This window comes from Salmo salar, chromosome 02 (genome assembly GCF_965601325.2).
Source record: "Salmo salar chromosome 02, fSalSal1, whole genome shotgun sequence".
Taxonomy (NCBI): domain Eukaryota; kingdom Metazoa; phylum Chordata; class Actinopteri; order Salmoniformes; family Salmonidae; genus Salmo; species Salmo salar.
In genome coordinates this window covers 89,088,856-89,114,346 of record NC_138292.1, presented here as the reverse complement: position 1 = coordinate 89,114,346, position 25,491 = coordinate 89,088,856, and the positions used below count along the sequence as shown (strand labels likewise).

The window sequence follows — 25,491 nt, the reverse complement described above, 5'->3', positions numbered from 1 at the left end:
CATAAACAGCTCGTCAACCACCTCGGTAGCTTGCTAGCCAACATAGCCGAAAGATTCAAGCTATTTAGACGCTTTCGGTGTATATTAGCTACTGTGTTTTAGACACACTTCTGTCGTATCTACTTGTTAACCTATTTAATTTAATATTTCGTTATTTTTTATTAGTCAGCTGGCTGGTTAAGGTAGCACTTGCCTAGTCGCTAATGATAGCTAGCTAGCTAACATCCCCGAACATGAGCTCCCTAAACTACTCCCCTCCTGTTAAAGAAGAGGAGGTCTACTGGACGGAGAAAGAAGCTCTGGGGCTGAACATTGTCGTTAAAGAGGAGAAGGAAGAGGAAGATGTTACAGTAAAACAAGAAGTAGAGGGTGAGGCTGTTACAGTGAAAGAAGAAGATAAAGACGTTTCAGTTAAAGAAGAGGAAGCAGTTTTTGGAGTGAAGAAGGAATGGGAGATTACTGTCACATTGAAAGATGAAGAGGAGGAGAAAGGAGATCTGAGTAATACCAGTAAGTACCACCTTCAATTTGTTTTTAACTTAGGATATTTTGAGTTGGCTCGTCAATACCTCTTCAACGGAGGGCCCTGGGATGATGACTGTTAAGTCAAAAATCAAATCAAATGTATTTGTGGTTAGCAGGTGTTAATGCAAGTGTAGCGAAATGCTTGTGCTTCTAGTTCTGACCATGCAGTAATATCTAACAAGTAATTTAACCTAACAATTTTACAACAACTACCTTATACACACAAGTGTAAAGGAATGAATAGGAATATGTACATAAAAATATATATGTGACTGATGGCCGAGCGGCATAGGCAAGATGCAGTAGATGGTATAGAGTACAGTATATACATATGAGATGAGTAATGTAGGGTAAGTAAACATTATATAATATAAAGTGGCTAGTGATAAATTGATTACATCCATTTTTCCATTATTAAAGTGGCTGGAGTTGAGTCAGTATGTTGGCAGCGGCCACTCAATGTTAGTGATGGCTGTTTAACAGTCTGATGGCCTTGAGATAGAAGCTGTTTTTCAGTCTCTCGGTCCCAGCTTTGATGCACCTGTACTGACCTCGCCTTCTGGAAGATGGCAGGGTGAACAGGCAGTGGCTCGGGTGGTTATTGTCCTTGATGATCTTTTTGGCCTTCCTGTGACATCGGGTGGTGTAGGTGTCCTGGAGGGCAGGTAGTTTGCACCCACTGATACATTGTGCAGACCTCACTACCCTCTGGAGAGCCTTCCGGTTATGGGCGGAGCAGCTGCCGTACCAGGCGGTGATACAGCCCGACAGGATGCTCTCGATTGTGCATCTGTAAAAGTTTGTGTGTTTTTGGTGACAAGCCAAATTTCTTCAGCCTCCTGAGGTTGAAGAGGCGCTGCTGCGCCTTCTTCACCACGCTGTCTGTGTGGGTGGACCATTTCAGTTTGTCCGTGATATGTATGCCGAGGAACTTCACTCTCCACCCTCTCCACTACTGTCCTGTCAATGTAGATAGGGGGCTGCTCCATCTGCTGTTTCCTGAAGTCCACGATCATCTCCTTAGTTTTGTTGACATTGAGTGTGAGGTTATTTTCCTGACACCACACTCCGAGGGCCCTCACCTCCTCCCTGTAGGCCGTCTCGTCGTTGTTGGTAATCAAGCCTAACACTGTAGTGTCGTCTGCAAATGTGATGATTGAGTTGGAGGCGTGCATGGCCACGCAGTCGTGGGTGAACAGGGAGTACAGGAGAGGGCTGAGAACGTACCCTTGTGGGGACCCGGTGTTGAGGATCAACGGGGTGGAGATGTTGTTACTAGAGGTCGAACGATTATGATTTTTCGATACCGATTATTGGAGGACCAAAAAAATCCGGTGCCGATTAATCGGCCAATTTTATTTATTTGTAATAATGACAATTACAAAAATACTGAATGAACACTTATTTTAACTTAATATAATACATCAATAAAATCAATTTAGCCTCAAATAAATAATGAAACATGTTCAATTTGGTTTAAATAATGCAAAAACAAAGTGCTGGAGAAGAAAGTAAAAGTGCATTATGTGCCATGTAAGAAAGCTAATGTTTAAGTTCCTTGCTCAGAACATGAGAACATATGAAAGCTGGTGGTTCCTTTTAACATGAGTCTTCAATATTCCCAGGTAAGAAGTTTTAGGTTGTAGTTATTATAGGAATTATAGGACTATTTCTCTCAATACGATTTGTTTTTCATAGTCAAAGGTATATTGGATGTTCTTATAGGCACTTTAGTATTGCCAGTGTAACAGTATAGCTTCCGTCCCTCTCCTCGCTCCTACCTGGGCTCAAACCAGGAACACACCGACAACAGCCACCCTCGAAGCAGCGTTACCCATGTAGAGCAAGGGAAACAACTACTCCAAGTCTCAGAGCGAGTGACGTTTGAAACGCTATTAGTGCGCACCCGCTAACTAGCTAGCCATTTCACATCGGTTACACCAGCCTCATCTTGGGAGTTGACAGGCTTGAAGTCATAAACAGCGCAATGCATTGCGAAGAGCTGCTGGCAAAATGCAGTAAAGTGCTGTTTGAATGAATGCTTACGAGCCTGCTGCTGCCTACCATCGCTCAGTCAGACTGCTCTATCAAATCATAGACTTAATTATAACATAATAACACAGAAATACGAGCCTTAGGTCATTAATATGGTCGAATCCGGAAACTATCACGTTTATTCTTTCAGTGAAATACGGAACCGTTCCGTATTTTATATAACGGGTGGCATCCATAAGTCTAAATATTCCTGTTACATCGCACAACGTACAATGTTATTTCATAGTTACGTAAAATTCTGGCAAATTAGTTCGCAACGAACCAGGCGGCCCAAACTGTTGCATATACCCTGATTCTGCGTGCAAGGAACGCAAGAGAACTGACTCAATTTCACCTGGTTAATATTGCCTGCTAAACTGGATTTCTTTTAGCTAAATATGCAGGTTTAAAAATATATACTTCTGTGTATTGATTTTCAGAAAGGCATTGATGTTTATGGTTAGCAACGATTGTGCTTTTTTTTTCGCAAATGGGCTTTTGTTAAATCATCCCCCGCTTGGCGAAGTCGGCTGTCTTTGTTAGGAGAAATAGTCTTCACAGTTCGCAACGAGCCAGGCGGCCCAACTGCTGCATATACCCCGACTCTGTTTGCAAGAGAAGTGACACATTTTCCCTAGTTAACCTCTCTGGGCCAGTGGGACGCTTGCGTCCCACCTACTCAACAGCCAGTTGAATCCCGTGGCGCGTTATTCAAATACCTTAGAAATGCTATTACTTCAATTTCTCAAACATATGACTATTTTACACCATTTTAAAGACAAGACCTCGTTAATCTAACCACACTGTCCGATTTCAAAAAGGCTTTACAACGAAAACAAAACATTAGATTATGTCAGCAGAGTTCCCAGCCAGAAATAATCAGACACCCATTTTTCAAGCTAGCATATAATGTCACATAAACCCAAACCACAGCTAAATGCAGCACTAACCTTTGATGATCTTCATCAGATGGCAATCCTAGGACATTGTTATACAATACGTGCATGTTTTGTTCAATCAAGTTCATATTTTTATCAAAAACCAGCTTTTTATATTAGCATGTGACTAGCATGTGACTAGCATTCCCACCGAACACTTCCGGTGAATTTACTAAATTACTCAGCATAAACGTTCACAAAAAACATAACAGTTATTAAGAATTATAGATCAAATTTCAAATCAAATGTATTTATATAGCCCTTCGTACATCAGCTGATATCTCAAAGTGCTGTACAGAAACCCAGCCTAAAACTCCAAACAGCGAGCAATGCATGTGAAAGAAGCACGGTGGCTAGGAAAAACTCCCTAGGAAAAACTCCCTAGAAAGGCCAAAAACCTAGGAAGAAACCTAGAGAGGAACCAGGCTATGAGGGGTGGCCAGTCCTCTTCTGGCTGTGCCGGGTGGATATTATAACAGAACATGGTCAAGATGTTAAAATGTTCATAAATGACCAGCATGGTCAAATAATAATAATCATAGTAGTTGTCGAGGGTGCAACAAGCACGTCCGGTGAACAGGTCAGGGTTCCATAGCCGCAGGCAGAACAGTTGAAATTGGAGCTGCAGCACGGCCAGGTGGACTGGGGACAGCAAGGAGTCATCATGCCAGGTAGTCCTGAGGCATGGTCCTAGGGCTCAGGTCCTCCGAGAGAAAGAATGAAAGAGAGAATTAGAGAGAGCATATTTAAATTCACACAGGACACCCGATTAGACAAGAGAAATACTCCAGATGTAACAGACTGACCCTAGCCCCCCGACACACAAACTACTGCAGCATAAATACTGGAGGCTGAGACAGGAGGGATCAGAAGACACTGTGGCCCCATCCGATGATACCCCCGGACAGGGCCAAACAGGCAGGATATAACCCCACCCACTTTGCCAAAGCACAGCCCCCACACCACTAGAGGGATGTCTCCAACCACCGACTTACCGTCCTAAGACAAGGCCGAGTATAGCCCACAAAGATCTCCGCCACGGCACAACCCAAGGGGGGGGGGGGCCAACCCAGACAGGAAGACCACGTCAGTGACTCAACCCACTCAAGTGACGCACCCCTCCCATGGACGGCATGGAAGAACACCAGTAAGCCAGTGACTCAACCCCTGTAATAGGGTTAGAGGCAGAGAATCCCAGTGGAGAGAGGGGAACCGGCAAGGCAGAGACAGCAAGGGCGTTTCGTTGCTCCAGCCTTTCCGTTCACCTTCACACTCCTGGGCCAGACTATACTTAATCATAGGACCTACTGAAGAGATAAGTCTTCAGTAAAGACTTAAAGGTTGAGACTGAGTCTGCGTCTCTCACATGGGTAGGCAGACCATTCCATAAAAATGGAGCTCTATAGGAGAAAGCCCTACCTCCAGCCGTTTGCTTAGAAATTCTAGGGACAATTAGGAGGCCTGCGTCTTGTGACCGTAGCGTACGTGTAGGTATGTACGGCAGGACCAAATCGGAAAGATAGGTAGGAGCAAGCCCATTTAATGCTTTGTAGGTTAGCAGTAAAACCTTGAAATCAGCCCTTGCCTTAACAGGAAGCCAGTGTAGGGAGGCTAGCACTGGAGTAATATGATCAAATTTTTTGGTTCTAGTCAGGATTCTAGCAGCCGTATTTAGCACGAACTGAAGTTTGTTTAGTGCTTTATCCGGGTAGCCGGAAAGTAGAGCATTGCAGTAGTCCAGCCTAGAAGTAACAAAAGCATGGATTAATTTTTCTGCATTTTTGGACAGAAAGTTTCTGATTTTTGCAATGTTACGTAGATGGGGAAAAAAGCTGTCCTTGAAACAGTCTTGATATGTTCTTCAAAAGAGAGATCAGGGTCCAGAGTAACGCCGAGGTCCTTCACAGTTTTATTTGAGACGACTGTACAACCATCCAGATTGTCAGATTCAACAGAAGATCTCTTTGTTTCTTGGTACCTAGAACAAGCATCTCTGTTTTGTCCGAGTTTAAAAGTAGAAAGTTTGCAGCCATCCACTTCTTTATGTCTGAAACACAGGCTTCTAGCGAGGGCAATTTTGGGGCTTCACCATGTTTCATTGAAATGTACAGCTGTGTGTCGTCCGCATAGCAGTGAAATTTAATATTATGTTTTCGAATGACATCCCCAAGAGGTAAAATATATAGTGAAAACAATAGTGGTCCTAAAACGGAACCTTGAGGTACACCGAAATGTACAATTGATTTGTCAGAGGACAAACCATTCACAGAGACAAACTTGATATCTTTCCGACAGATAAGATCTAAACCAGGCCAGAACTTGTCCATGTAGACCAATTTGGGTTTCCAATCTCTCCAAAAGAATGTGGTGATCGATGGTATCAAAAGCGGCACTAAGATCTAGGAGCACGAGGACAGATGCAGAGCCTCGGTCTGACGTCATTAAAAGGTAATTTACCACCTTCACAAGTGCAGTCTCAGTGCAATGATGGGGTCTAAAACCAGACTGAAACGTTTCGTATACATTGTTTGTCTTCAGGAAGGCAGTGAGTTGCTGTGCAACAGGTTTTTCAAATTTTTTTGAGAGGAATGGAAGATTCGACATAGGCCGATTATTTTTTTATAATTTCTGGGTCAAGATTCGGCTTTTTCAAGAGAGGCTTTATTACTGCCACTTTTAGTGAGCTTGGTACACATCCGGTGGATAGAGAGCTGTTTATTATGTTCAACATACGAGGGCCAAACACAGGAAGCAGCTCTTTCAGTAGTTTAGTTGGAATAGGGTCCAGTATGCAGCTTGAGGGTTTGGAGGCCATGATTATTTTCATCATTGTGTCAGAGATATAGTACTAAAACACTTTAGTATCTCCCTTGATCCTAGGTCCTGGCAGAGTTGTGCAGACTCAGGACAATAGACACAGAACTCCTTTATGCACTGGCTATGTCCGATTTTAAAATAGCTTTTCGGTGAAAGCACATTTTGCAATATTCTGAGTAGATAGCCCGGCCATCACAGGCTAGCTATTTTGACTCCCACCAAGTGTGGTACTCACCAAACTCCGATTTACTATTAGAAAAGTTTGATTACCTTTGCTGTTCTTCGTCAGAATGCATTCCCAGGACTTCTACTTCAATAACAAATGTTGGTTTGGTTCAAAATAATCCATAGTTATATCCAAATAGCGCCGTTTTGTTCGTGCGTTCAAGACACTATCCGAAGGGTAAAGAAGGGTGACGCGCCCGATGCGTTTCGTGACAAAAAAATTCAAAATATTCCATTACCGTACTTCGAAGCATGTCAAACGCTGTTTAAAATCAATTTTTATGCTATTTTTCTCGTAAAAAAGCGATAATATTCCGACTGGGAGTCGTTGTTTTCGTTCAAAGAGAGAGAAAGTAAACATGGTGTCGGCTCGTGCTCGCGCCTCCAGTCTCATTGTCCTCAGATCGACCACTTACTAAATGCGCTAATGTTTTTCAGCCATGGCCTGCAAAGCCACATTTCATCGTTCTGGCGCCTTCATCGTTCTGGCGTACCCGATTTAATCTGGTTATTACTACTGCCCAGAAACTAGAATATGCATATAATTATTAGCTTTGGATAGAAAACACCCTAAAGTTTCTAAAACTGTTTGAATGGTGTCTGTGAGAATAACAGAACTCATATGGCAGGCAAAAACCTGAGAAGATTCTGTACAGGAAGTACCCTCTCTGACCATTCCTTGGGCTTCTTGGCTCTGTTTATTGAACATTTTGGATCTTTGCTGTAACGTGACACTTCCTACTGCTCCCATAGGCTCTCAGAACCCGGGAAAAAGCTGAATGATGTAATTCCAGCCGCTGGCTGAAAAACTTCAGCGCCTTGGGTAAGTGGTCTATCAGAGGACCATCAGACTGAGGCTCGTGCACGAGGGGATCCCATGTTTTTTTCTCTCTCTTTGAACGTAAACACGCTTTCCCGGTTGGAATATTATCGCTTTTTTACGAGAAAAATTGCATAAAAATTGATTTTAAACAGCGGTTGACATGCTTCGAAGTACGGTAATGGAATATTTAGAATTTTTTTGTCACGAAACGCGTCGTGCGCGTCACCCTTCTTTACACTTCGGATAGTGTCTTGAACGCACAAACAAAACGCCGCTATTTGGATATAACTATGGATTATTTTGAACCAAACCAACATTTGTTATTGAAGTAGAAGTCCTGGGAGTGCATTCTGATGAAGAACAGCAAAGGTAATAACATTTTTCTTATAGTAAATCTGACTTTGGTGAGGGCTAAACTTGGTGGGTGTCTAAATAGCTAGCCCTGTGATGCCGGGCTATCTACTTAGAATATTGCAAAATGTGCTTTCACCGAAGAGCTATTTTAAAATCGGACATATCGAGTGCATAGAGGAGTTCTGTATCTATAATTCTTAAAATAATTGTTATGTTTTTTGTGAACGTTTTATCGTGAGTAATTTAGTAAATTCACCAGAAGTTTTTGGTGGGAAATACATTTTCTGAACATCACACGCTAATGTAAAATGCTGTTTTTGGATATAAATATGAACTTTATTTAACAAAACATACATGTATTGTGTAACATAATGTCCTAGGAGTGTCATCTGATGAAGATCGTCAAAGGTTAGTGCTTCATTCAGCTGTGTTTTTGGGGTTTCTGTGACATATATCCTTGCTTGGAAAATGGCTGTGTGAGTATTTTTGTCTATGTACTCTCCTAACATAATCTAATGTTTTGCTTTCGCTGTAAAGCCTTTTTGAAATCGGACAATGTGGTTGGATTAACGACAAGTTTATCTTTAAAATGGTGTAAAAATGTTGATTGTTTAAGTAAATTGAATTGTGGTATTTTTGTTGTTTTGTATTTCGTGCCCTGCAATTCAATTGGCTGTTGGCTAGGGGTTCCGCTAGCGGAATGTCTGTCCTCAACAGGTTTTAAGTACATGCATTTGCAAAAATGAAAGGAAAAAAAAGTTTGTCATTATGGGGTATTGTGATGTCATTATGGGGTATTGTGTGTAGATTGATGAGGGGGAATAATTATTCAATTTTAGAATAAGGCTGTAACGTAACAAAATGTGGAAAAGTGAAGGGGTATGAATACTTAATGAATGCACTGTATACCACTGGCAGAATTTTATACCGCTGGCAGAGTTTTCTACCATTGGCAGTTTTGTACACAGTCATGTGATACGTGGCATAGAAAAGTCCAATCTTAGGAGAGTTCATGGGAGGCGCTATACTGTGTGTCTGCAGGTGTCTATCTGGTCAAAACCACGGATACAGGTGCCCCTCCACCCTCTGGTGGGATGGATCATGTCTACAGAGAAATCTAGATTCAAATACTTAGATTTGTGTGTATTGGGTTGTGAAATTGTTAGATATTACTTGTTAGATATTACTGCACTGTCGGAGCTAGAAACACAATCATTTCACTACACCCACAATAATATCTGCTAAACATGTGTATGTGACCAATAAAATGTGATTTGATTTTGATTTGAAATAAACGTCCTATTTATCGAAGGTGCTTTTGGCTGGAGTCAAAATGACTCCAAAGGATTTGAATTTGTTCAAAGTCCATATTGATACAGAAACACTAAACCATGATTTAGATTTATTAAGAACAAGTTGATTGACAAAGTCATGAAAAATTGGAAGAAATGAATAAACCACATTTTGGCTATGATAAAAGATATGCCTCTGGGGTCAAAATGATCCATGTCAGAAGTATGGTTCAATGCAAATATGTAGTGGGTGTAAAGTTTGTTTTAAATTCTCACTCATTAAACACAAATCAATCAACACATGCTTCTCTTTGAATGACTTAATATAGTATTAAACTTTTATGAAATAAATTAAGGCTGCGTCAATTCAATTCTGGTATCAGAACAAAATTTAACACTAGGCTACTGAATATATTTTCAGCTGTTTTTTAATAGAATTAGTCAAGCAGAATAAATGGTAAATGCAATTTTCATATATACGGGTTCACTGTAACACCTCGCAGGGCAAACAGAGAACTGAAAATGACATAAGTTCTTCATTAAATACTCTGACAGAGATAGTTCCCGCTCACTGCTGGCCTGTCAGAGGGAGGATGAGCGTGGTTTAAACTTACTCATCCTATCGTTGGCGTGCAGGCTGGTCCCAGCCTCTTTGTTGCCAAGCATAGTTGTCTTCTAGCTTATCTTCATGTGTGTACCCGAGAGTCAGACACCGAAGGACAGTGCCTGTTCTTGTGCCACAGCCATTCTCCCCTCTATCAGTTCCTCACATACACCTGTCCTTGAGCGGCCCCACAACCAGGCATTGTGTGTGTGTGTGTGTGTGTGTGTGTCACGAGTCTACTCAGCCTACACTCCTACTAGCCAGCAACCCTCCAGTTAGTCATGTCTATTATATGTTGCTCAATCTATGTTAATACAATATAAACGTATTAGTGCATTACAGTCCGTTCATACTTAGGCCTACATCTACTGTGAATGGTAATGAATCACATCTAATAAGTGAAATAAAACCCAACAAAATGAAAAATAAACGTTTGGTTCCTCAACTGCGTTGCCCACTCCAGTCAGCAGATGGCGATGTGCGTCTTTTAGGTTCAGGCGATGCTGCCAGTGTGACGTATAATCTAGTGGATGGGACGCTCCAACAACAACAGCTAGTTAGACACCTCGGTAGCTTTCTAGCAAACATAGCTACAACATTCACGCTCTTTACACTGGTTTGGTGTATATTAGTCGCTGTGTATTAAACACACTTCTGTTGTATGTACATGTTGGCCCATTTAATTATATATTTACGTTGTTTGTCAGCTAGCTGGTTTGCTAAGTTAGCTTAGAACTAGGCTAGTCGCAAATGCTAGCTAGCTAGCTAGCTAGCTAACATCTCCGACCATGAGTTCACTAAGCTACTCTCCTCCTGATAAAGAAGAGGAGGTCTGCTGGACGGAGAAAGAAGGTCTCGAGGAAGAGAAGGATGTTACAATACACAAACAAGTAGAGGGTGAGGCTGTTACAGTGAAAGAACAGAAACGTTTCAGTGAAAGAGGAGAAAGACGCATTCAGAGTGAAAGAGGAGGAGGATGTTACAGTAAAAGAAGAGGAGGATGCAGTTTATGGAGTGAAAGAGGAGGAGGGAGAGATGACTGTCACATTGAAAGGAGGTGGAAGAAGAGGAGGAAACTGGATATCAGGGCCCGGTTTCCCAAACGCATCTTAAGGCATCCAATGGTTCTAACGATGAACTTAACCATAAGATGGTTTTGCGAATCCGGGCCCTGATTAACACTAGTAAGTACTGTCTTAAATACAGAGGCACAAACTCTGCAGTTGTTGAACTGATGTGTGGTGTTAAAGGGGAAATCTGCAATTGCTACATCCATATTTGGACTTTAAATTATGAAATTATAGCCATTTATTCTTGAAGAATGTAACACATGCCTCATGAGCTTAGTTCATCTGTTGTACCCCATCACAACCCCAAGTAAGCTTTTTTTACTCCAATGTTTATAAACAATGTAAATCAACACTGTATAGCCTCAACATGGTTAAAACTATAATGTTGATATCATGGATGGTCAGTCCTTGCATCCATAGGTCTGTCTGTGAATTTGAGAGTAGTTACATTTCTCCAGCCCCATCATCATCTTATTACCAAAACAGTGGTGGAATGAATTACTGCTTTGTTATTGTTTCAACTGCAGATTGATTGTTGTGTGGCTTGTTTAAAGGGACAACCTAGGATTTAAACAGAAACAAAATGGCTGCTCAGAGACTTGGTTTGGTAAACAGCTGAGGGATGGGGGAAGGAGAAATGTAACCACTCTCAAATAAATAGAGAAAGCTATTGTTGGAACCTTAACCCAAAACCTAGCGACCTCGTCAAGAAGTTCAGACATCTTGGCGTAACAGTTATAAGGTGTTGGCTTGACAGTCGCTGGACCCAGGTTTGAGTCCTGCTCAGGGCTACCCCCTGAATTGACTACACTATAAATACAAGGACTGGCCATCCATGAGGTCAAAATGATAGTTTTAACCTGATTTCGAGGCTGTATAGTATATTCTATAATTGCCAGTTAAGGTTTGCTGTGGGGGTTAAATTGTTACAGCTGTTGATAGAGTTGAAGTCGGAAGTTTACATACACTTGTGTTGGAGTCATTAAAACTCATTTTTCAACCACTCCACAAATTTCTTGTTAACAAACTATAGTTTTGGCAAGTCGGTTAGGACATCTACTTTGTGCATGACACAAGTAATTTTTCCAACAGTTGTTTACAGACAGATTGTTTCACTTATAATTCACTGTATCACAATTCCAGTGGGTTTGAAGTTTACATACACTAAGTTGACTGTGCCTTTAAACAGCTCGGAGAATTCCAGAAAATTATGCCACGGCTTTAGAAGCTTCTGATAGTCTAATTGACATCATTTGAGTCAATTGGAGGTGTACCTGTGGATGTGTTTCAAGGCCTACCTTCAAACTCGGTGCCTCTTTGCTTGACATCATGGGAATATCAAAATAAATCAGCCAAGACCTCAGTCTGGTTCATCCCTGGGAGCAATTTCCAAATGCCTGAAGGTACCACGTTCATCTGTACAAACAATAGTACACAAGTATAAACACCATGGGACCACGCAGCCATCATACCGCTCAGGAAAAAGACGCATTCTGTCTCCGAGAGATGAACGTACTTTGGTGCAAAAAGAGCAAATCAATCCCAGAACAACAGCAAAGGACCTTGTGAAGATGCTGGAGGAAACAGGTAGAAAAGTATAGGCCTTTTACTGTGGATATAGATCCACAGTAAAACGAGTCCTATATCGACATATCTGAAAGGCCATTCAGCAAGGAAGAAGCCACTGCTCCAAAACTGCCATAAAAAAGGCAGACTACAGTTTGCAACTGCACATGGGGACAAAGATCGTACTTTTTGGAAAAATGTCATCTGGTCTGATTAAACAAAAATAGAACTGTTTGGCTATAATGACCATTGTTATGTTTGGAGGAAAAAGGGGGAAGCTTGCAAGCCGAAGAACACCATCCCAACCGTGAAGCACGGGGGTGGCAGCATCATGTTGTGGTGGTGCTTTGCTGCATTAGGGACTGGTGCACTTTACAAAATAGATGGCATCATGAGGAAGGAAAAGTATGTTGATATATTGAAGCTACATCTCAAGACATCCGTCAGGAAGTTAATCTTACATCTAGACGTTCCGCTAGCGGAACACCTGCTCCAATATCCAATGATGGGCATGGCGCGAAATACAAAGTCCTCGAAAATCCCCAAACTTCCATTTTTCAAACATATGACTATTTTACAGCATTTTAAAGACAAGACTCTCCTTTATCTAACCACACTGTCCGATTTCAAAAAGTCTTTACAACGAAAGCAAAACATTAGATTGTCAGCAGAGTACCCAGCCAGAAATAATCAGACACCCATTTTTCAAGCTAGCATATAATGTCACAAAAACCAAAACCACAGCTAAATGCAGCACTAACCTTTGATGATCTTCATCAGATGACACTCCTAGGACATTATGTTATACAATACATGCATGTTTTGTTCAATCAAGTTCATATTTATATCAAAAACCAGCTTTTTACATTAGCATGTGACGTTCAAAACTAGCATTCCCACCAAACACTTCCGGTGAATTTACTTTATTACTCACGATAAACGTTCACAAAAAACAAAAATTATTTTAAGAATTATAGATACAGAACTCCTGTATGCAATCGCGGTGTCCGATTTTAAAATAGCTTTTCGGTGAAAGCACATTTTGCAATATTCTGAGTAGATAGCCCGGCCATCATGGCTAGCTATTTTGACACCCACCAAGTTTGGTACTAACCAAACTCAGATTTACTATAAGAAAAATGTTATTACCTTTGCTGTCTTCGTCAGAATGCACTCCCAGGACTTCTACTTCAATAACAAATGTTGGTTTGGTTCCAAATAATCCATAGTTATATCCAAATAGCGGCGTTTTGTTCGTGCGTTCAAGACGCTATCCGAAGGGTAAAGAAGGGTGACGCGCCCGGCGCGTTTCGTGCCAAAAAAATTCAAAATATTCCATTACCGTACTTCGAAGCATGTCAAACGCTGTTTAAAATCAATTTTTATGCGATTTTTCTCGCAAAAAAGCGATAATATTCCGACCGGGAAACCCTGTTTTCGTTCAAAGACGAAAAAATAAAAACATGGTGTCGGCTCGTGTACGCGCCCCCAGTCTCATTGTTCTCTGATCGACCGCTATCCAAATGCGCTACTGTTTTTCAGCCATGGCCTGCAAAGTCATCATTCAAAGTTCTGGCGCCTTCTGAGAGCCTATGGGAGCGTTAGAAAATGTCACGTTATGCCAGAGATCCCCTGTTTTGGATAGAGATGATCAAGAAGGCCAAGAAATAGTCAGAGAGGGCGCTTCCTGTTTGGAATCTTCTCAGGTTTTGGCCTGCCAAATGAGTTCTGTTATACTCACAGACACCATTCAAACCGTTTTAGAAACTTTGGAGTGTTTTCTATCCAAAGCTAATAATTATATGCATATTCTAGTTTCTGGGCAGGAGTAATAATCAGATTAAATCGGGTACGTTTTTTTATCCGGACGTGAAAATACTGCCCCCTACCCATAACAAGTTAAAGCTTGGTTGCAAGTGAGTCTTCCATATGGACAGTGACCCCAAGCATACTTCCAAAGTTGTGGCAAAATGGCTTAAGGACAACAATGTCAAGGTATTGGAGTGGCCATCACAAAGCCCTGACCTCAATCCTATAGAACCTTTGTGGGCAGATCTGAAAAAGCGTGTGCGAGCAAGGAGGCCTACAAACCTGACTCAGTTACACTACCTCTGTCAGGAGGAATGGGCCAAAATTCACCCAACTTATTGTGGGAGGCTACCCATAACGTTTGACCCAAGTTAAACAATTTAAAGGCAATACTACCAAATGCTAATTGAGTGTATGTAAACTTCTAACCCACCGTGAATGTGATGAAAGAACTAAAAGCTGAAATAAATAATTCTCTCTACTATTATTCTGACATTTCACATTCTTAAAATAAAGTGGTGATCCTACCTGACCTAAGACAGGGAATTTCTACTCGGATTAAATGTCAGGAATTGTGAATAACTGAGTTTAAATGTATTTGGCTAATGTGTATGTAAACTTCCCACTTCAACTGTAAGTCATTGTAAAATATTCAGCCATTTATTTTTTCATGCCATTACATTGAAGGTGAAACATACCTAGATACAGTAACATTAACCGCTCTAGGGGGAGTGGGACGCTACCGTCCCACCTGGCCAACATCCAGTGAAATTGCAGAGCGCCAAATTCAAAAACAGAAATATTATATAAATAAAAATGTATTCAGAAACATACAGGTGTTATACATCGGTTTTAAGATTAACTTCTTGTGAATCCAACCACGGTGTCAGATTTCAAAAAGACTTTACGGCGAAAGCAAACCATGCGATTATCTGAGAACAGCGCCCAGCAGACAAATCATTACAAACAGTAACCAGCAAGGTGGGGGAGTAACAAAACTCAGAAATAGCGATAAAATGTATCACTTACCTTTGATGAGCTTCATATGGTTACACTCCCAAGACTCCATGTTACACAATAAATGTTTGTTTTGTTCGATAATGTCCCTCTATGTCCAAAAACCTCAGTTTTGTTGGTGCATTTTGTTCAGTAATCCATTGGAACAAAGCGCGGTCACAACAGGCAGACGAAAAATCAAAAAAGTACCATAAAAGTTCGTAGAAACATGTCAAACGTAAATCCGCAGGTTGTTTTTGTCATAAATAATCGATCATATTTCAACCGGACAATAGCTTCATCAATAGAAAAGGAAAAACAAAGGCACGCTCCTGGTCATGCGCAGGACTCATGTCTGAACATTTCCACTGTCCTCCCATTTGAAAGTGGTGTTTCTCCCTCATTTTTCAGAGTAAAAGCCTGAAACAATGCCTAAAGACAGGCCACATGTTGTGAAAGCCATAGGGATCGTGAACTGGGTCATAAGTCTTGGTATGGTGGATAGGCTTTCAATGGAAAAACAGCCATTTCAAAATAATAGCACTTCCTGGATGGATTTTCCTCAGGTTTTCACCTGCCATATCAGTTCTGTTATACTCACAGACATTATTTTAACAGTTTTGGAAACTGTAGAGTGTTTTCTATCCACATCTACCAATTATATGCATATCCTACTCAGGCTTCTGGGCCTGAGTAGCAGGCAGTTTACTTTGGGCACGCTTTTCATCCAAAATTCCTAATGCTGCCCCCTACCCTAGTGAGGTTAAAGGTGAAACATACCTAGATTCAATTACATTAAGGGTGAAGCATACCTAGATTCAATAACATTTATACGATTCAATAACATTCATGAATTGGTTTGAAACCTTTGTTTTAGAACCTTCTCAAAGTTGGTGCCTTGACGGTTTCTCACTCGTACCCTGACTTTTTAAAAGGGATTTTTGGGACAATTAGCTTAGTTTATAACGTGTATTTTAAGAACTGCGTGTCACAGCATGACAATGTGAACGTGATTGGTCGACAGTCTCTTGGATGGGCATTAAACATTTGAATAAGGCTGTAACTTAACAAAATGTGGAAAAAGGGAAGGGGTCTGAACTTTCTGAATGCTCTGTTTTATTACATTTTTCAAATGTAACCTTTATTTAACTAGTTAAGTCAGTTAAAAACAAATTATTATTTACAATGATGGCCTACACCGGCCAAAATCGGACGACGCTTGGCCAATTGTGCGCCTCCCTATGGGACTCCCAATCACGGCCGGTTGGGATACAGTCAGGATTCGAACCAGGGTCTGTAGTGACGCCTCAAGCACTGAAATGCAGTGCCTTAGACCGCTGCACTGCTCGGGAGCCCTAAAATCATGTTCTAGTGCTGTCCCCAACTAAAATAAATCTTGGTCAACCAAGAGTCTAATTCTGTTTCTACCAATCGATTGGTTAAATTTCTACTGTGTATTTTTCCATATATAAACACCACCCACGTGTTTTAATGAAATAAAAATTATTCTCGACCAGGTAGAAATACTATCAGACATCCCCAAATGGGCACATTTATAGACCTACATTTGTGTGCAGGACAGGTAGACTAGTCCTACTTCTATATGAGTAATAATGTGTGCGTCCTTACTCAACATTGACAGGAGTGTTTCAAACAAAAGACAATTAATAAATTGACAAACCTGACGCATCTTGCGGTGTCAGGTCTGGGTGGTCTGCCAGGGGCCATTTCATTTAGTATCCGTGGATTTGGGTTGGCATGGGGAATGATTGTATTTCCCCATAGTATGTTGTACCGAAGTTGACTGACTGAAAGGGAGCGTAACTTTGACTATAACTACTGTTAGAAAATTCAAAAGGCACTCGCACATCTGAGCAATCTTTTTGCAGGTGCATGGCAACAGTTGAAACAGGATGTAGGAGAAAGGAAACCGCACACTGCTCTCGATAGTATCACTGATATTTAACAAGCTCACGTAACGGCCTCACGGCCTTCGTCAGAGCTTTTGTGAATTAAAAAAAAAATCAGCACCCCTATGTAGACCTAGCCCCACCCACATCCGTTCCACACATGGAAAGGGGTTGGAGGCAAAGGAAAAATAAATAAGTGCTACCAAACATAACAATATGCCTTTCGCAAACACAACAAAAGTGTATAAATAAGACGCATTAAACACGTCCATAAAACCACAATGAGGACATAGCAAGTTTTCATTAATCATTGTGTACATCGTACGAAAAACATCAGAATTATCTTAAATAGGCACATAATTCATGTTCAAAATCACAACATAACATGCATAGGCATTTCATCATTAAGTCCTTTAGGAAATAATGTCTGGAGGGTGAAAATCCAAAAACATTCTCTTTTGCTCAGAGTATTATTAATATCACCTCCCCTGTTTGATATCTTGACTTTCTCTATGCCACAAAATCTAAAGGTAGAAATGTCATGCTTTAGGTCATTAAAATGTACTGCGACTGGATAATCCCTGTCGTTTCGCCTGATTGAACTTTTATGTTCACTAATTCTCTGTTTGAGAGAGCGGGAGGTCTTACCGACATAGCAGAGCCCACATGGACATTTTAATAATGTAAATAACATGGGTGGCGGAACACGTAATGATATCATTTATTTGGAACCGTTTTCCTGTGTGTGGGTGGCAGAAATATTCACACCTCATCATATTGTTGCACTGTGCGCATCCTCTGCATTTATAGCTACCATTTGGTAGAAGAGCCTGGCTGATTTTTCTTTTGTGGCTGGCAGTTGGCATGAACCAATTTATTGCGTAAATTGCGACCTCTCCTATACACAATAAGTGGTGGATTTTTAAATTCGGCCGGCAAAGTTGGGGCAGATGATAAAATATGCCAGTGTTTCTTGACCACACCTCCCACTTTTCGCGAGTTCAAAGTATATGTGGTTGTGAACATTACGGAGTGTTCTTTGGCTTTAGCGGGTCTTTTTTGTAACAATTCATCTCGTGTTTTTCCCAATGCCAAATTAAGAGCTTCATCCACACATTGTGGCGAATAGCCTCTTCTTAGAAACCTAATGCGCATCTCCGCTGCTTTTGCTAGATAATCCTCTGTGGAGTGGCATATACAGCGCAGTCTGAAAAATTGGCTTCTTGGAAGTTCTCTTTTTAATGGCTCAGGATGGAAGCTGCCCCCCTGTAATAGAGTATTTCTGTCCATTTCTTTTCTATACAGAGTTGTAAACAGGGTTCCATTTGATTTCTCAATCCACATATCGAGGTAATAAACACGTTGAGTGTCACATTCAATAGTGAATTTGAGATTGGGGTCAATGTCATTGAGTAGTGCCATAAAATATGACAGCTCTTGTTCAGTTCCTTCCCATATGCAAAAAAATGTAATTACCTGAAGGAGGGAAACGAGGTACAACACCTGATTGGCCCCACCCCTTCCTGGGTCGGTGAAGAGCGGTATTAAATTGAAGGAATAAATCCAAGCCTCACTCTCATCACCTGTGGAAGGCGGGGCTTCCAGCGAGGCGTGGATTTAATAGTATGTTGTACCTAGTTTCCCTTCTTCAGGGAACAGTGGTTATAGTCATAACGTGTGGATTTAATAGTATGTTGTACCTAGTTTCCCTCCTTCAGGGAACAGTAGTCATAGTCATAACATCATGCTTGTCATATGATGAACTTGAACTAAAATACTGGATCTTGCTGTCGGACAGTTTTTTTTGTATTCAGATCTCTGAAATACACTAACTACGTAACATTTAGTGTCTCCTTATGTTACGCTGGGAAACAGTTTATGGGCATAGAAATCCTAAATCATTTCAGTTTGCTAAATCCAATGGTTCTAACCAAACGTCCCCTTAACTTTATTGACAACACCCAAATGGATACTGTCATTAATGCGGTTCTTCAATAATTACACATAATACATAATACTGTAGCTGTTTAGTTACAGTCACATGTTCATATCACACATATCATCAGCTGATCCAGGAAATCATTTTCTGAATGCCAGTCAAATGACAAACATCACGACATGGGTATATGTGTTGTTTGGTGAAGTTATGGGTCCTACAGTAGGTCTATGTTATTGTTAGGTGACGTTATGGGTCCAACAGTAGGTCTATGTTATTGTTAGGTGAAGTTATGGGTCCTACAGTAGGTCTATGTTATTGTTAGGTGAAGTTGTGGGTCCTACAGTAGGTCTATATTATTGTTAGGTGAAGTTATGGGCCAATTTAGCAAAGAGTGTACAGACCCTCATTGTCAGGCTGATGGAAAAGCTAGCCAAAGAGCATTTTACTGGTTGAAGTATTTTTTAAGTGCAAAGCGGTTGATTTGCGATGATCAAATCAAAGTTTATTTGTCACGTGCGCCGACTACAACAATCTAACCAATAGTGCGAAAAAAAGGTGTGTGTGTGTAGGTAGGTAGGTAGGTAGGTAGGTAGGTAGGTAGGTAAAGAAATAAAACAACAGTAAAAATACATTTGAAAATAAGAGTAGCAAGGCTATATACAGACACTGGTTAGTCAGGCTTATTGAGGTAATATGTACATGTAGGTATGCATATATGATGAACAGAGAGTAGCAGTAGCGTAAAAAGAGGGGTTGGCAGGTGGTGGGACACAATGCAGATAGCCGGGTTAGCCAATGTGTGGGAGCACTGGTTGGTCGGGCCAATTGAGGTAGTATGTACATGAATGTATAGTTAAAGTGACTATGCATATAAGATAAACAGAGAGTAGCAGCAGCGTAAAAGAGGGGTTGGGGGGGCACACAATGCAAATAGTCCGGGTAACCATTTGGTTACCTGTTCAGGAGTCTTATGGCTTGGGGGTAAAAACTGTTGAGAAGCCTTTTTGTCCTAGACTTGGCACTCTGGTACCGCTTGCCGTGCAGTAGTAGAGAGAACAGTCTGACTGGGGTGGCTGGGGTCTTTGACATTTTTTAGGGCCTTCCTCTGACACCGCCTGGTGTCGAGGTCCTGGATGGCAGGCAGCTTTACCCCAGTGATGTACTGGGCCGTACGCACTACCCTCTGAAGTGCCTTGCGATCGGACGCCGAGAAATTGCCGTACCAGGTAGTGATGCAACCGGTCAGGATACTCTCGATGTTGCAGCTGTAGAACCTTTTGAGGATCTCAGGACCCATGCCAAATCTTTTTAGTTTCCTGAGGTGGAATAGGCTTTGTCGTGCTCTCTTCACGACTGTTTGTGTGTTTGGACCATTCTAGTTTGTTGTTGATGTGGACACCAAGGAATTTGAAGCTCTCAACCTGCTCCACTACAGCCCCGTCGATGAGAATGGGGAAGTGCTCGGTTCTCCTTTTCCTGTAGTCCACAATCATCTCCTTAGTCTTGGTTACGTTGAGGGATAGGTTGTTATTCTGGCACCACCCGGCCAGGTCTCTGACCTCCTCCCTATAGGCTGTCTCGTCGTTGTCGGTGATCAGGCCTACCACTGTTGTGTCGTCAGCAAACTTAATGATGGTGTTGGAGTCGTGCCTGGCCATGCAGTCGTGGGTGAACAGGGAGTACAGGAGGGGACTGAGCACGCACCCCTGGGGAGCTCCAGTGTTGAGGATCAGCGTGGCAGATGTGTTGCTACCTACTCTCACCACCTGAGGGCGGCCCATCAGGAAGTCCAGGACCCAGTTGCAGAGGGAGGTGTTTAGTCCCAGGTTCCTTAGCATAGTGATGAGCTTTGAGGGTACTATGGTGTTGAACGCTGAGCTGTAGTCAATGAATAGCATTCTCACATAAATGTTCCTCTTGTCCAGGTGGGAAAGGGCAGTGTGGAGTGCAATAGAGATTGCATCATCTGTGGATCTGTTGGGGCGGTATGCAAATTGGAGTGGGTCTAGGTTTCTGGGAAAATGGTGTTGATGTGAGCCATTACCAGCCTTTCAAAGCACTTCATGGCTACGGACGTGAGTGCTACGGCTCTGTAGTCATTTAGGCAGGTTGCCTTTGTTCTTGGGCACAGGGACTATGGTGGTCTGCTTGAAGCATGTTGGTATTACAGACTCAATCAGGGACATGTTGAAAATGTCAGTGAAGACACCTGCCAGTTGGTCAGCACATGCCCGGAGCACACATCATGGTAATCCGTCTGGCCCTGCAGCCTTGTGTATGTTGACCTGTTTAAAGGTCTTACTCGTGTCGGCTACGGAGAGCGTGATCACACAGTCGTCCTGAACAGCTGATGTTCTCATGCATGCCTCATTGTTGCTTGCCTCGAAGCGAGCATAGAAGTGATTTAGCTCGTCTGGTAGGCTCGTGTCACTGGGCAGTGTCTAATCCAGGTGAGTGAATGATCCAATCTAATCCATCATTCGAGGTGTGATTGATGTGTGAGTGATCGCTGTCCTGATATTCATAAGCTCTTTTCTGCAGAAACATTATGTACAAAATCATTTTCAAATATCGCGAAAGAAAACACATAATAGCACAATTGGTTAGGAGACAGCCATCTCCTCCGGCGCCATTTTTGAGTTGAATGCGTTTTACTGGTTGAAGGGTTTTTTTTAAGTACAAAGAGGTTGATTTGCGATGATGACACAAACATTATATTAAGCAGGACATTCAAGCGAGCCTTACAATTATAATCCAAAGTAGTGTGAAATGCACTCATAAGCAACCTGGAAATGGAGGTTTCTCCCCTGAGTTTTCCCCCGTTCACATTCAGAATACATTGTGAAAAACTAAAATCTTTGCTCACCATTTTTGCTCCAGGCAGATATACTACATCCATAACTATTGGTTTCCTCATTAGCGGGGTGTTTCTGCAATCAAATTGTGTGCGCATCGCCCTCGTGCCGCAATTTTATTAAACACAGAAAGGGGCCTATATTGGAGACCAAGAGTCGTCTGGCACACTCCTTAGGATTTCAGCAACTTTAACTTCTAGCATACAATCATCGATTTTACTACTAATGTGAAAAGACAAAATATGACTATTCTTGCTCATTTTAAGACAATTGTCAAATAATTGTAACATTCATTACAGACGTCAATTGTTGTACAACATCATGGCTACGCTGTTGGCATCACCTTTTTACAGTGGATTACCGCTGTTGTGGGCCTTTAACCATCTGTCTGACTTTGTTGTTCACACAGGAGAGAGACGTGACTATCGTGGATCCTCTGGGGAGCCTCAACAACCTCATGATGCTGACGAGGCAAAACAGAGTCTCTTCAGATCAGAACTCCTCAAGAAACACCAGCAGAGACCCACAGAGAACTCACTGCTGCTCTGACTGTGGGAATAGTTTTGTTTCTTCAGGACATTTATAATCACACCAGAGAATACACACGGGAGAGAAACCTTACAGCTGTGCTCAATGTGGGAAGAGTTTTACTACATCTGGCCAGCTGACTTTACACCAGAAAACACACACAGGAGAAAAACATTATAGCTGTGATCAATGTGGGAAGAGTTTTATTACATCAAGCATTCTGACTCACACCAGAGAACACACACAGGAGAGAAGTCTTATAGCTGTGATAAATGTGGGAAGAGTTTTATTACATCAAGCATTCTGACTCACACCAGAGAACACACACAGGAGAGAAGTCTTATAGCTGTGATAAATGTGGGAAGAGTTTTATTACATCTAGCAATCTGACTCACACCAGAGAACACACACAGGAGAGAAATCTCAAAGCTGTGACCAGAGATAATCTGATAAAAGATCTCTGATCAAATATCAGAAAATACATGGAGTTGTTTCATGATATCAATGAATTAATGTCACAATGTAGAATGTTTTAACATTGTAGTAGGAGTATTTTAATGATGTCACAATGTAGAACCCTAAACGTTTGTCCCCTGTTCTATTGATTTCAGCATGATATGGATATTAGCCTCAGGGGAAAAATACAGGTTCTGAAAGGGTCGTTCCACTTACCACATTGGTGACCCACTTGAATCAAAATGCAACACTTCAAAATGTAGCTAGCTGTTTTCTACAAATTGTCCTCTAACCAGGGATGTACACATTATTCCCAGATTCCGTGTGGTTTTTGAGCTGTTAGTTTTAACAGGACGTGCAACTTCATCTCCTTCCTGTCACACAAATGATTTTAGCATTATATCGATGAGTGATGACAAATAAGTGTTGTGTTCCTTTGTTTAGCGACCCCTACCTTTAAATGCGTCACTCCAAAATGTAGCTGACTGTCTTCTGCAGGTTGTCCTCTAACCAGTGAGGTAAAATATATCTCCCATTTCCATGTGTTTTTTTTTTGGTCGTTTTAGTTTCAACAGCACATACAACCTGATTTCCCCCCCTAATCGATATAATGTATATAGCACATTTTAGGTTTAGGTTTTCAATATACCACAAACTGTTTCTGCATATTGGTTATTGATTTGGACACCCCAAATGTAATTGAAAAGATGTTGAAAATCAAACTATGCCCGACATCCAATATACAGTTCAGTTTTAGTTGAAAGTGAAAGTTGAGAAGATGTCTTTTCGGGTTGTTTTTTCATTGACTTGAAAACAACTTAATTTCAACGTACTTGCGGTCTAAACACATGGACGCAGTATAATAGACTGTTAATAAAATTGATTATAGACCAATCTGACATCACTCCAGTATTTCTTGACAACATTCAAGCGTTAATTGTCTTTATTCCACTAATGAAGAAGCATGACTCAAATCACCTCATATTTCAAACATCCAGCCTGACAAAATATACATGTTTTATTATTCCATGCCTCACCATTAAGTGAATTGTTGACAATACATATTAACAAAGGGGTGTACATTTGTTTTTTATATTTCATATTTACAATTCATGTAACATTTGGTAATCATTATTTATGCAACCAACTGACAATTTTTTGACATTGTTGCCCTGCTTTTAGAATATCAGGGTTCATTCTCAGATGTGCCAACCCAAATGTACTAGAGCATGACATTGGGGACTGGGCCCCGATCCAACAACATGCCTATCGAGTGAACCCTGAAAAGAGAGAGAAGCTCCGCAGTGAGGTGGAAAGTTACTACGGATATTGCAAGAGTTTCCTCTTGAAATCAGACATGTCTGTGGTAAGGACAACTTGGTTGCTGATTGTCTCAAGGGTGGGCAGTCAAAAAGATTTGCATTTTGCGTTTAGCCAGTGCGTTGCTATGGATCACAATTTATTTTGACTGCATGTTTTTCTGTATTGGAGATTAGTTTTAGAAACTAGTGAGTTTTAGGAAGATGAGAGTTCTAGAAGCTAGTGAGTTTTAGGATTCTGTAGAAAGAAAAAGGAGAAAAGATACGATTGTATATTATTATTTAGAAATATGTGTTTTTTCTTGTTTATAATTGTTGACAGCCAGTAGACACCATGTTTATATTGTAGAATGTGAAGCATTGTAGTTGATTATAATGTGAAATGGAAGATGTTTTCTGTTGGTGGTGAGCAAACTTGTCCAACAAAAATATAGGATATACAGTGCCTTGCGAAAGTATTTGGCCCCCTTGAACTTTTCGACCTTTTGCCACATTTCAGGCTTCAAACATAAAGATATAAAACTGTAATTCTTTGTGAAGAATCAACAATAAGTGGGACACAATCATGAAGTGGAACAAGATTTATTGGATATTTCAAACTTTTTTAACAAATAAAAAACTGAAAAATTGGGCGTGCCAAGGCAGTAGCTACTCTTCCTGGGGTTTATTATGGATCCCCATTAGTTCCTGCTGAGTAAGGTCAGGGAGCGTGCCAGCCTGCCTGAACCACCCCTTTCAAGCAAAAGGTATAAATGATGGGTTATGAATTAACAGGTATAAATGATGGATTATGAATTAACAGGTATAAATTATGGATTATGAATTAACACATCCCCTGCGAGCCCAGGCATTTTACATTTTTGTCATTTAGCAGACGCTCTTATCCAGAGCAACTTACAGTAGTTAATGCATAAATTTCATACATTTAATTTCATGCATTTTTTTTTTTTTTTTTTTTTTTTTGTACTGGCCCCCCGTGGGAATCGAACCCACAACCCTGGCATTGCACACACCATGCTCTACCAACTGAGCCACAGGGAAGACATACATTCAGGATTTATTACAGTCCATTTGCAATGTATATGGTCATCTCTCTCTCTCTCTCTCTCCATCTCTTCTTCAACAAGCAGCCATGTTCTTGTCATTCCACTAGGGACCTGTTTTCAGCATTTTATCCCTCAACACCCTTTACACATCTACTGCACTGGAATTATCCCTCTACACATGCACTGCACTGGAATTATCACATTGGCTGGCAGAAACTTACTGTTTTTTTATTGGGCCATCAAAGCTGTCTCAGTAAGAGACTAGTTGATTATGGACTAACAGTCTAACAGTTTGAAGGACACAACTCCTGTTATTCTGGTTAAACAGTGAGAGACTAGTTGATTAAAGAGTGAGGATTCTTTGACAATTAGGAAATAACATGTC

The 25,491-nt window shown here is 41.1% G+C and overlaps 1 protein-coding gene across 1 annotated transcript; it reads left to right on the top strand.

Moving 5' to 3' along the window:
* The first annotated feature begins 3 nt into the window (after nucleotides 1–3).
* LOC145864056 (uncharacterized) lies at nucleotides 4–23,635 on the top strand. The gene is made up of 2 exons (XM_082969102.1): nucleotides 4–510; nucleotides 22,167–23,635. The coding sequence occupies exons 1-2, from the start codon at nucleotides 234–236 to the stop codon at nucleotides 22,304–22,306; spliced, it is 417 nt and encodes a 138-aa protein (XP_082825228.1). The 5' UTR covers nucleotides 4–233; the 3' UTR covers nucleotides 22,307–23,635.
* The last annotated feature ends 1,856 nt before the right edge of the window (nucleotides 23,636–25,491 follow it).